The sequence below is a fragment of the Ostrea edulis genome, chromosome 10, assembly GCF_947568905.1.
Source record: "Ostrea edulis chromosome 10, xbOstEdul1.1, whole genome shotgun sequence".
NCBI classification, from domain to species: Eukaryota; Metazoa; Mollusca; class Bivalvia; order Ostreida; family Ostreidae; genus Ostrea; species Ostrea edulis.
This window is the reverse complement of record NC_079173.1, coordinates 35485100-35498755: the sequence shown is the minus strand read 5'-3', so window position 1 is coordinate 35498755 and position 13656 is coordinate 35485100. Positions and strand designations below refer to the sequence as shown.

Genomic DNA, 13656 nt, shown 5'->3' with positions numbered 1-13656 from the left:
CCCCTGTCCTCGCTCTCATGGAGGTGTGATTATATCTCTTTAAAATTATCAGCAATTAGAAAATTTATTCAAGGTTTGAAATTTGCCAATTTCTGGTTTATACATGCATGTGCTTTGGTCCCGATTGCTACATAATTGATAAAACATTGGTCTCCAACCAATTTATTCATTATATCACTCTGGTTTTGTCACTTTCATATGAATCTGAATCATCTATTTAAATGTGTCTTTGAACTTGAAATCTTAATTGTAACACATCGTAACATGTTCCATATTGAAAGAGCCCGACATGCAGTAGCAACTTTAATGATCAAACATGAGGATCTCCTGCAGGTTAATCTGTGACCTTATATGCACGCAAAACCAAACAAATCATCAAAAACATTTCAAAGTAAAAACTATTTAGATCTCCTGCAGATTCAGTTTTATCTATCAAAAGAAATCTATATAATGTGTATAATATATATATAGTCATTTAAAGAAATTAAGGATTCCATGCGTGGTCTGCGTTTGACAAGAGAAAAGACAACACTTGCTGTATATTGTGTAGACTTTAAGATAAGATTTAACTTTTAAATGACACTTGGCAGAAGAAAAGAGGGTTGTGTGATGGGTTAAGTGCCTCAAAATGTTTATGTTGTTGTTAGCAGCGGAATCTTAGACGGATGCCATGTTAGTTTAGAAAGGTTTCTTTAAAGCAATATTAGCTGTCATTTTGGTTTCAAAAAAGTTTGTTTGTAAAATTTTGATTTACTATTTTAATCTTTATTTTGATATAATCTTAAACTTAGTTTTAATTTTATCAATGATTATGGTTTCAAATTATATACAAAACTATTATGATAGAACATTTTCACAAAATGATTTTATTCAGATTTATATGGATACTATGCTTGAGTACTGAATGGTACTGCAAAGTACCCGATTACACTGATTTGCATAAGCACACAATTAACATAAAACATTAGGGGAGGGGGAAGCAGTGACTCAAATTGGCTAGTTTTGATGAAAAATTGCCAAAATGGTAAAAGACCAAATTTACAAGTAAGCTTTTAATTTAAATTTACCAGGTTTCACAGTTTCTCTGAATTATGGACATATATGTGTATGTACTTGTCTGTTAGGAGCTTAGAATGAAACATCTATATCATGGTTTAAAATTTTGGAATACATGTATACGTTTTTGATAGGAAGAAAAATTAATCAAACTATAAGAAAAAAAAAAGTATGGTGTGGTCAAAATTTGTAAACTCTATATATATAATTTATATTATACATTGTATATTGCACTTTTGAGAAAGTGCATGGGTCTTCAAAGCAAACTCTCTCCTGCCGGAAAGTTTAATTTGAAAAAAAAATCCTGAGTGCTCATTTTGTGGAACGGTAGATTTGAGTATAGATGCCCTCTAATAGCATCTGAGTAGAAAACTCATGAGATATCAGCAGACTATACGAGATTGTCCCCCACTAAATCACCAGATAAATCATGCCTGTGGACTTGGCTGCAGTGTCTGTCTCTGTTGGCAGTTCACCAATGTTCCTATGGTGCAGATGGATGGCTTCATGTTGATGTGTTTGTAGAGACACAGAAGGTTTGGTGTTTTCACACACACTTTCTCCTGAAAATTAAAATTGTATGGATTTTTGGCTTGTCAGGTCTACATTAGCTCTTCTGAACCACAAACAGAAGTTTCTGAACATTTTTTAATGTTCATTTCACAGCACTGCAAATATGCCTCAAATCAATTTTTTTCAATTTTTTTTTAATGCAAACATGAGCCGTAAATAACCTTATATTATTTAGGAATATACAGTAAAGATGTTATAGTTTATAACTGAGTGTTGGGTCATTAAGATCAATGAAATGATGATGGCTTTGTCACCTAGTCTAAAGTGCAAGACATAAACAGTACATCTTTTGGAATTCCATAAAAATTTTCCTTGACATGTCTCATTTGTGTAATTAATATTTATAAATTCAACGGGTAGTTGGGGTTTTAACACAATACTCTGCTTTTTGAATAGGGCATTCAAAACACTTGAATATACTTATTGATGCTGATGTTAAATAGATGTATTTGAAGGATTTCACATTTTTATGCCCCCCTTCAATGAAGAGGGGCATATTAGTTTGCACCTATCAGTCGGTCGGTAGACTACATGTTGTCCGCTCAATATCTTGAGAACCATTCACTTGATCATAATGATATTTCATATGTGGGTTGGTTATGAAAAGAAGAGGACCCCTATTGTTTTTTAGGTCAAAAGGTTAAAGGTCAAGGGTCAATCTACTCTGGACATAGGAATATACTGTCCGCTCAATATCTTGAGAACCCTTGAATTTGCTTGACAGACATCAAACTTAGTACACTGGTACATCTTAAGGGAGTAGATGACCCCTATTGATTTTGAAGTCACCTGGTTTAAGGTCAAGGGTCAAACTGGACATAGGAATATATTGACCACTCAATGTTTCGAGAACCCTTTGCTTGACAGACATCAAACTTGGCACACTGGTACATCATCAGGAGAAGATGACACCTATTGATTTTGAGGTCGTGTGGTCAAGGGTCAAACTGGACATTGGAATATACTGTCCACTCAATATCTTGAGAACCCTTTTCTTGACAGACATTAAACTTGGTACACTGGTACATCTTCAGGAGAAGATGACTCCTATTGATTTTGAGCTCAAAGGTCAAGGGTCAAACTGGACATTTGTGGGAGGAAACTAGAGTACCCAGAGGAAACCCATGTGTCTGAGCGGGCGACTGCCATACCCTCTCACATACAACCATTGCTGATCATGGGGATCGAACTTGTGTCGCAGCGGTGAAAAGCGAGAATGCTACCTCTGCGCTACCTGGACACCCCTATACCTATATATTATCGGACTTTAAGCAATATATATATATATATAAATATTAATTTAAAACACTACAATTGTTTTAACTCTTCTATATAACCAATTTTTTTAGGCATTCCATGCCAAGCTCCTTAAAACTGATCTGATATTTTTGATTGGTCAGCTTATAGAAATACTGTAGACACTGAGTATAATCCCGTTATAATTACTCTGATGATTTACTTGGTGATATAAACGTGTACAAATGGGTCAGTCATTGACTGCTTGTCGAGCACTGAATGGATTGCTGGTTTTCATCGTTGAACGATGGGTGAAAATTTATACATAACTCAATGGACCGTCCGACACAACAATGGTCGACCAATAAAAAAGGTGCTAAATATGCCATATACTATGGCTGATGATCTCTAGACTGTTGTCTGAAAACTCCAATTTTAGTGTAAAAAACAAAGTGCATGCACTTGTACCATTATATTTTACACTGACAGACTCCAACTCATTTAGAACCTCTCACCCATTTAGAACCTCTCACCCATTTAGAACCTCTCACCCATTTAGAACCTCTCACCCATTTAGAACCTCTCACCCATTTAGAACCTCTCACCCATTTAGAACCTCTCGCCCTTTGCTAGATGAGTTCTGATTGCAGACCTTGACCTACTAATAAATCTATATTGCCAGTATATCCTCACCTCCATATATAAGGGAATAAATGTCTTTTTGATAGAAAAAATAAATAGGCACATGGCTCACAGTTTGACCAAACCACACCAGGACATCTGCAAACGTAACTTAGAGGCCTGTGAAATATGCCCTGATGACCTGGAGCAGATGCCCTGATGACCTGGAGCAGCTCACATTCGAGCGCAAAAGCTGGCGCTGTATCGTTGCCACAGGCATACAACCAAGCAGGGAAAGTTAAGGAGGGAAAATCAAATGAGGGAAAGAGAACCCACAGGTGACGTCACCAGTCCAGTCCTGTTGCAGACTGTGTGAACCTAGCTAGCTGTCATTCCAAAATCGGACTTCACAGCTGGCCCAGCACAACAGACTGACTTGGCATACATGTACATGTAGTTCTCCATTGTCATTCCAAAATCGGACTTCACAGCTGGCCCAGCACAACAGACTGACTTGGCATACATATACATGTAGTTCTCCATTGTCTCTTGAGACAGACAGATGACAACAACAAATATTCAATGCTCCACGGCCTTAATGCAGCTCAGGAAGTTCTGAGGCTGTCTGCAGATCTGGAGGATGAAGAGTGCAGCCTTGGGGATGAGGAGTTTGGTCTTGGGGATGAGGAGTTTGGCCTTGGGGATCAGGAGTTCAAACTTGGGGATCAGGAGTTCAAACTTGGGGATCAGGAGTTTGGCCTTGGGGATGAGGAGTTTGGTCTTGGGGATCAGGAGTTAAATCTTTGGGATGAGTTTAGTCTTGGGGATGAGGAGTTCGATCTCATCTTCAGATCTGAAAGATGATGAGGCGGGGGATATCTCATCTCTAGATCTGGAGGATGAGTTCGGTCTTAGGGATGATGAGTTCAGTCTTGGTCCATGACAAAGAAATTTTTAAATCTGTGAAGATGCAACATACATATGGGCATAGTAACGTTTATGCTATGTAAATCCTTGATTATATTTAAGAATGGTAGAGTATCATATATAAGAGAGATTATACTATTGATTTCTGATATTCAGACAGTTATTTAATTACATTTTTTCTTCCAATTTTTTATACATATTTTGATTTGAACTTTTCCAAGGCTCAGGTTTTGCTTGTTAATTTGAGGATGTAATTTTGATGTATCAAACAAACTGATTTTGAGACGTAGTGTCATTCAACATAATTGTATTTTTTGTGTTTATTTTATGGTTGGTGTATTGTGTTATTACTTGTACTGTGTATATAATAAGCATAGTACCCTTATAGAGTACCCTTATAGAACACCTAATATCAGCACAGGACAAATTATCAGGCTGATATTGAGATCTCGGGGTTCATTAGAAGTGTTATATATATATAGAAATGGGTACATGTACATATGTATTGAAGTCTGTATTCATATTTGCACAATACACATTTGTTTCTAAGCTAGTGGGCATTTAAAGCATGAATACAATCATTAATCTTACAATAATCCTTGTTAATCCCACCCCTAACTGTTTGAGATAAGTGTGCTGATGTTTGCTGGATGGGTTGTAAGTACTCAGTTCTACATGGCCACACCACAAAATTGTTTATCAAGCGTGTTGGCCCGGGGGAGGTGCCGGTCTTGGACCTTGGGGGTAAGGATTTGTCCAGTGGGGCGTGGGATCTGTTTGAGGTTCTCTCCATACATGATTTGTACGATGCTAACCCTGACTGGATAAACATGAAGAATATCTCCTGGAGGTGGGTTTCCGGTTTTAAGCTGATTGTATAATTGTGTCATGTCGTTGAAAGTGATAATGCTGGACTGGATTTGTAGTACCAGACTGCAGTCTGTAGCTCAAGTTAGATTTCAAATGCTTATGATCCTCCAACAAGCACTCAGGTTACAAAACATCTGCCAATATTGTTATTCAGAAGGGTGCAGGTCATTGTGTTGATCTGCAAAGCAACGCTTATTGAAATTGTGATCTCTTTGTATGTCATACAGGCACTCGTATAACCTCCTACATGTAAGTCCTTATATTAAATTTATTATAGTGGAGTAATGCAAATGAAATAAGAATAACACTCAGAAACTGTGAAACTCTCTGTATGAATTCTATATTATCAAGGTTGATAAAAAAGAAATTCTGACTAGAAGGTCTTTGCAGTCTGACAGCATGTGTATTTATTTAACAAAATTTGAGGAATATGTATAATCAGTTAGGCAGAGATAAGCTGATAGCTAAGTGTGGGACTAAAGTTAAAGAAGTCAGCAGCTTTTGTTGACCCGTACTACCAGGGGCTGATTTTTAGAGTTTATTTATGGTTCTCTGAGACACTTTGTCAATATTTGACTTCACTTCCACAAGAGTGTATATAGAAACCCTTATTCAGACCATATACACAACATATTAAACATATAGTCACATAGCTACATACATTTAGAAACCCTCCTATTTATCGCAATCTCTAGTGGACCAACAGAAATGTAAACCTCAATAAGCTATCAAGCAATTAAAAATATCTAACACAAGGCAGCTTGATAAAGAAGAATGGCTTGGGACTTGGTGTATATACTCCTAATTCATTGAAGTCGGACTGGTTTACAGGCTGAATGCTTCAACACTGGAAAGAGAAAACTCTCATCAACAGATATTAATTGGATGCTAAGTGCATGCTAGTCATGCCAGTATCCTACACTGAACAAAAAAACAAGGAAAACCGAGAAAAGAATTAAAACATTTAACAATTATGTACTATTATAGTGTATTCTTAGCGGTATGATAAGTCATCACTACTATACTAAATGCTGTACTAATTGTAATACATGCGGTGATTAAATTTTGAATCCTAAGAATAATATTATTATATATTTCATATAACTTTTACAGGGAACGCCAGCCTGGAGATGGCGAGGCCTCAGTGAATGGAGACTTAGACGATGATGATGATGATGATGATGATGGAATTGATAATTTAGATGATGACTGTGTTGATTCGGAAGGCTCGGATGGTAAATCTATACAATTTTAAGTCATATTTCTGAAAACATTCTGATGTTTTGACTAAGGGAGATACTGTGATCTTTTGTCAGACACAACAGAAATCTAAATTGACATCTGCAAAAGCGTTTCCTCTTACCCGTCAAAAGATGCATGTATATTTCAATCTACTGAAAATTTGTCTTTTTTGGGGGGGACTCGAATGTGGATTTCATGTGTTGAAATTCCGTATAGGATCCACTGATTTAAACCAACAAGGAATTTTTATGTAACACACACTTAAAACATTTTTTAGTCATCTGAGTGCCTGGTGCCCTATTGCGTTTGGCATCCATTCATCGTTACCTTCATAGTCCTTGCCCTTTTTGGGGTCTTAAGGGAAGAGCTGATTTCCTCTACAAATGGAACAATTAATGTAAATTTAAAAAAAATCCAATGTACTCCTGACCACCTGACATAAAAGCTATACTGAACAGGAAAACATCCTCATGCAGGCCTCAACATTCACAAAAATAGCCACGAGTAAATTGTCCATTGGTCACTTGTCTGATTGCACTTTTTTTTACATGTCCAATTCTAAACAAAGTTATGAAAACTTTAAACTTTATCAGAATTTAGGCTGTAGAACATTGTAAACTATTCTTGAATGGTACGCAAATTTAAAGATTTGCTTAATTATGAAAATACTTCTGATATAAAATTATAAACACTGTCTGTGATTTTTATTAAAGAATGAAAATGATTGTCATTTGTATTCATATGATATATTTTTCACATGACTTCAGGTGGATTATTTTTAGATGGTGTTTCTTATTCCTGAGTACTATTTGATGATGTCTACTATGAATTTTCGAGAAATTAAATGAAATTTGAAAGTTAAAACTAAAAATACAAATTTTTGAGTACTAAGGTCCACCACTGCTTAGTAATTAAGAGGTAATAGGGGCTTATATTTTGCACAGAGGTCACCTATTACATCCAGTTGTTTAGAGTGTTAAAGATGCACTTCTCATTTGTGTTCTATTTTGGGTGATACTCAGTTGGCACTGGGAGCCCATAGGTCTCCACTATTTCTTCATTGAGTGATCCACAAAATTTTACTTTGCCACTATAAATGAAGAGAAATCTTTTACCCCAGAATAATGATGCCAACAAATTTGCCGCAATTATGAAGAATTCCAAATCATATTTTTGTGTTTAATTCCATGGAGAGGGTCAGAAAACTGGGAATTTAACATGTATAAGAAAATATATATACACTAGTCAAACTTGAGGGATGCTGTGTACAAGATTAGTCCTAACTTATTCAATATAATTCATTATGATGTTATTGTAGGGAATGGCTTGTTTGTTATAGAGACTTATACTGATTTTAGTGTTACCATTATCATTGTTGTATTGTAGGGAATGGTTTGTTTGTTATAGAGACTTTTACTGATTTTAGTGTTACCATTATCAATATTCTGTTTTTAGGAGGGTCTGATGGCTATTCTATCACAAGTAGTCTGTCCCGTCGGTCGTCTTCGGCCCGCTCTCGTGCCAAGTCTGCCAGCACCATGCGACCTGTCACAGGTGTTCGACAGATTAGTACACCTAGTGAAGATGACGTACGTCCCCGTACCGTGAGACCGGCAACTGCGGTTCCGGCCAAACCAGCAATCCGTTCCCCGCTTACAAAGAGTCTGTTTCCCAACATCCCGCCCACTATTAGTTTCGAGACGGAAGGATTTAAAGGTAACCCCATTGAAACATCAGGTCTGCAAGTTATAAAACTTTTACTGTACTCGTACTCAAACTCACCCATGTTTGAGTACAACTCTGAGCAAGCTCCCAGCATGCTCGAAAAATCTTGAGTATTAACATATACTCCATTTTATTGTGAGAATAATTTCATAAAAGTTTTATAGCCTTCATTTTGAGCATGATTACGATTTAGAGCATTGAGTTTGAGTATGAAAACGTGCTCAAAAATGTTTTATAACCTCCAGGCCTTTTGATAGTCTCTCTAGATGATAGGGACATTTTATCACTTAATGTTTTTCCTTTGTGTCATTGCTTGGTCTGTGCATGTGTATGTGAGAGCAGTTATAAACATTCATGCTTGTCCTCCCCGCTATCTTCCTCATTGAAGTATTACCTCGGAAGTCGTGTCCAAAATTCATTTAGACAAACAGTTGAACTGTGGTATCTGGAACTCTAATATCTCGAATACCATGGAAAATATGTCAAAGTGATTTGGAAATCCCAACCACATATTCTTAAAGTATTTTACCCTTGATGTCTCAAATCCTCAGATATCTGAAAGTTTTCTCTCGGTTCCATCAAGTTCAGGATAATGAGATTTGACTGTATATTAATGGTATAGTTAAAACATTGTGATTTGTGATATACCCTTCTCTTGTTTTCTTTCTGATCATCTACACTTGACTTTTATCAAATGCTTATGTAGAAGGTTTGTGTTTTATTAAAATGCTTATGTAAAAGGTTTGTGTAGGTGTGCAAAATGTAATTACCGGTCCAAAGGGAGAGAACTCCATTCACCCATATTCAGTGAAGCAGATATTATCATGTAATAAAACATGATGGTAGTCACGATCAGGTGATTGAAATCTCATTTTCATTACCCTAAAACTCCAGCCAAACAGGAAAGAACAAAGCAGTAATTAAAATCGACCAATAATGGCTTTGGAATTGTAGTATTTTTTGTCTCTGTGAAGCAGCTGGTATAAGAAGGGATCAATTAGAAATCCCCTTTGGTGGTTTTTCATGTTATCGGAATGTAACATTTCAATTAGCCAGCTTTTCTTCTGGCATGTTTTTATTGAGTAGCTGGTTTCCTTGGAGACTTTTTGTGTTTTTGGAGGATTGAGCCGGGGTCTATAAGAAAAGAAAAAAAGCCCATAGTTATCCATAAATGTTTCAGCCATGATTGATTTTTTGTGGGCCAGTGTGCTCTATCACAATTGGTCCCTATTTGAAAGCCTTAATTTGGCCCAGAAAGAGTCCAAGAAAATGTCAGATCTAATTGCCAGAAGGTCAGAGCAATGCACTTGAGGCTAATTGGTTGGATTTCTGGTTTCTGTGTATAAGATTAATTGTTGTTTTGTCATGTACAATTGGTAATTTGAATGTCAATTTTAATCATTTGTGTTTGGCATCAGATGAAACCAATTCTTTAGAGAAAAATCCATGAATATTGTTGTTTTAGCTTCCATATCATGATAAACAAAATGTATTGATTCAAAAGGCTTTTATTAATTTGAAATTGCATGAGTAACATTGTGAAAATAGCTTGATTGAATGTTTATTGAAACACAAACAATTGCATTCAGTTAAATATCCTGTTTTGAACTCTGTGTTCCTTCGTAAAATGAAATGAAAGAGTGGAAAAACACATAATCATAGGTTAATGCCTCCCAAAGTGATGATGCATGTACTATATATTGAATGTGATGAAAATTGACTGAACTAGCTGTTGCATATGTTCAGAGTAACATTTCACCTCTTAAACAGGTCTGGAATCAATAAAGTGGTATTTTCTGAATATTACATTTGTTTTGCTGGGATCAGTAAAGTGGTATTTTCTGAATATTGCATTTGTTTTGCTGGAATCAATAAAGTGGTATTTTCTGAATATTACATTTGTTTTGCTAAAGAAGATATTGTAGTCTGATGTAATTTTTTTTTTTTTCAGTGGAACAACTGCCATGGGATTTGCGGAAACTTCTGAAGTGGAGAATGAGTCCGATCACACCAAACATTGTGAAACATACACTGGCCCGGTCACACTTCAGAATTACCAAACGTCAGTACCACAAAGTGCTCACCTACAGTATATATTGTGAAACATACACTGACTCGGTCACACTTCAGAATTACCAAACGTCAGTACCACAAAGTGCTCACCTACAGTATATATTGTGAAACATACACTGGCCCGGTCACACTTCAGAATTACCAAACGTCAGTACCACAAAGTGCTCACCTACAGTATATATTGTGAAACATACACTCGCCCGGTCACACTTCAGAATTACCAAACATCAGTACCACAAAGTGCTCACCTACAGTATATATTCGCCTCTAAGTCGGGTTTGGGGAGTTAAATTTTGTTGATTTTGGGGAGTTAAATTTTGTAGATTTTTGGGAGTTAAATTTTGTTCAGAAACTCTATATATATATATATATATATATATATATATATATATATATATATATCTCTGACTTATAGGCGACCCCTTAAAAGATTGGTGTTTTTGTGGACGGCATAATAGCATTTTTAAAAAAAAACTTTGACGATTATTAAGATATTGTTAACAAAAGTCTGGACATAATATTAATGTATCCTAATTAAGTCCTTGTATCCTGACCATACCACAGTAAATCTGATGTTCAGAATGGAACAGCTGAAAACTCTATACCTTTATAAGCTATAATCAAGTCTCCCAAGCAAATTTAGGAGACTTATTGTTTTTGCTCCATTTCTTATTATGTCCTTGTCCATCAGTGCAACTCCTCTGAGACCGCTTAACAGAATTTCATGAAATTTTGTAGTTAATAAGGACACACTGTGTAGATGTGTATATTCCCAGAAAATTCTGATTCAATAAGTTTTCTGGGAGTTATGTCCCTTTTGAACTTAGAATTTCGAGCCCGCCTGTCCTGTTTTTGCAGTAATGCATAGCATTACCATTCATTACATTATGTGAGGCATCGTCAAGCAATGTTGGAGCATGTAGTATGTGAGCTTGCTCTCTTTTACTTTCTTTCATTTTCTTTTTTGCCCCTTTATTCTTCTTATTATTATGAATCCTCTTCTTTAATGATAAATTTCTTCACATGATTTAATTGATGAAAGTGCTTCAACAGATCCAATTCAAACATTGCAGACTGATAGGGGGTCATTAGGAGGGGTGCAATCATTTTTTTAAAAAAATTCTAAATGGCTGACAAAAACATTAAAACATCAAAGTTGTCGGATTACAACCAAATTTTATTTCAATTTCAAAATTCAACAGATATGATAAGAGTCCCGGGGTCTTTGGAAATCAGAAAAGAATGACAGGGCCTTCAAACTAGTATTAAGGTCAAGGGACTCCAGTAACCCTGACCTCTGATTATGAACATAAAAACTGGTATAACTTTAAAATGGAGAATAATAGTGACATAGAATCTTCAGAAATGAGAAGAGGATGATAGGACCTTCAAACTAGTATCAAGGTCAAGTGACTCCAGTGACCTTGGCCTCTGGCCTTGGAATGTAAAATTGTTATTACTTCAGAAGCATGTCTTATAGAGACATGAAATCTTTAGAAATGATAAAAGGATGTTGTGACCTACAAACTAGTATATCTCAAGTGACCTTGACCTCTGATCTTGATAATTAACTTTTTGGGACCGATAGAGACATGGAATCTTTGAAAATGATAAAAGGTAGTTGTGACCTACAAACTAGTATCAAGGTCAAGTGACTCCAGTGACCTTGAACATGAAAACTGATATAACTTCAGAACTAGGTCTTGATAGACCTTGGATTTTCAGAAAGGATGAGGGGACCCACAAACTAGGATCAAAGTCAAGTGATGCCAGTTTTACCAAGGGAAACAAAGGATTGATTTTTTTTTAAATCAATGTCTTTGATTAAGATTTTTTTTTTTTTAGATAAAATTAGAATTGGTATGTTTTTTTTGTAAAAGGAAGTTATTATTGCAGGGTAAACAGTAGTATTCAGAAAAAGCCCCCTTTTTATACAGTCAGTATTTTGTTTGGGAGACTTTATAATCGACAGATTATATTTAATTATATCTTCAGCTTGCTGTGTTTAAATTTTCTTTCAAATTGGTAGCTTTAAAACATGTTGACTTTGACAGTAAGAGGTATCATTTCAAACTGTTGTTTTGCATTGTGTACAGGAAACCACGACTGGCTGGGATGCTGGGGTAAACACATGAAGTCTTTGGGATTTAAATCAATCCGAGAATATCAGAAGGTGAGGTTATTATAAAGTATTACTGAGTGTGTGAGAGACCAATCAGGAGGTGAGATTATTATAAAGTATTACTGAGTGTGTGAGAGACCAATCAGGAGGTGAGATTATTATAAAGTATTACAATCAGGAGGTGAGATTGTTATAAAGTATTACAATCAGGAGGTGAGATTATTATAAAGTATTACAATCAGGAGGTGAGATTATTATAAAGTATTACTGAGTGTGTGAGAGACCAATCAGGAGGTGAGATTGTTATAAAGTATTACAATCAGTAGGTGAGATTATTATAAAGTATTACAATCAGGAGGTGAGATTATTATAAAGTATTACTGAGTGTGTGAGAGACCAATCAGGAGGTGAGATTATTATAAAGTATTACAATCAGGAGGTGAGATTGTTATAAAGTATTACAATCAGGAGGTGAGATTGTTATAAAGTATTACAATCAGGAGGTGAGATTGCACAGACCAAGCCACACATGCAAGGGAGCTAAATGTGAAATTGAGGCAGAAAAAGGAAAGTGCAAGTAATTAATATTACATCATAGTCTCATGTACAAACTATTGTATATATCCTATACAGCAAAATACCAAGGCCTAATCAGTGGCAATATTTAGTTTATTTAATATCTTTTTTTTTTTGTTAATTGTGAAGAATTAAAAATATTAATATCATTAAAGAATTCACATCTTTTTTATCAAAATTTTATTTGCAAAATGAACCCTGTAGCATTTTTACCCAATTTTGCAAAACTTAATCTATATACAGAAACTTCCAGTTTTGCAAAAGTTGACATAAAGAAAAGTTCTATTATTTTAAACTTAACCTGATATTATATCTGCAGCTCAATCACTTTCCCGGATCTTTTCAAATTGGCCGTAAGGATCGCCTATGGAGGAATCTGTCCAAGCTTCAGGTTCAGAATGGAAAGAAGGAGTTCGGGTTCTTCCCCCAGACTTTTGTCTTACCATCAGACATGAAGCTGTTAAAACGAGCCTGGGAAGATGGTGGAACCAAACAAAAGTGGATCGTCAAACCAGTGAGAAATTCTGAACAATATATTGGGCAGTTTGAATAAGCTATGTCTAAACTTTTAACTCTTTTCTTAGTGATATACAGTCCACACTGTACAAACCTGACACCTGTACAATCTTACACCT

General features: G+C 35.6%; 1 protein-coding gene across 1 annotated transcript in view; it reads left to right on the top strand.

Annotated features, from left to right (window-relative positions):
- Window positions 1-13656, top strand: part of LOC125665904 (tubulin monoglutamylase TTLL4-like) — a 59818-nt gene that overhangs the window by 21691 nt on the left and 24471 nt on the right. Inside the window, exons 4-8 of the mRNA XM_056151134.1 lie at window positions 6397-6518; window positions 7981-8241; window positions 10202-10312; window positions 12420-12496; window positions 13341-13535. Of these exons, the coding sequence (XP_056007109.1) occupies window positions 6397-6518; window positions 7981-8241; window positions 10202-10312; window positions 12420-12496; window positions 13341-13535 (766 nt within the window). The remainder of the gene's footprint in view (window positions 1-6396; window positions 6519-7980; window positions 8242-10201; window positions 10313-12419; window positions 12497-13340; window positions 13536-13656) is intronic.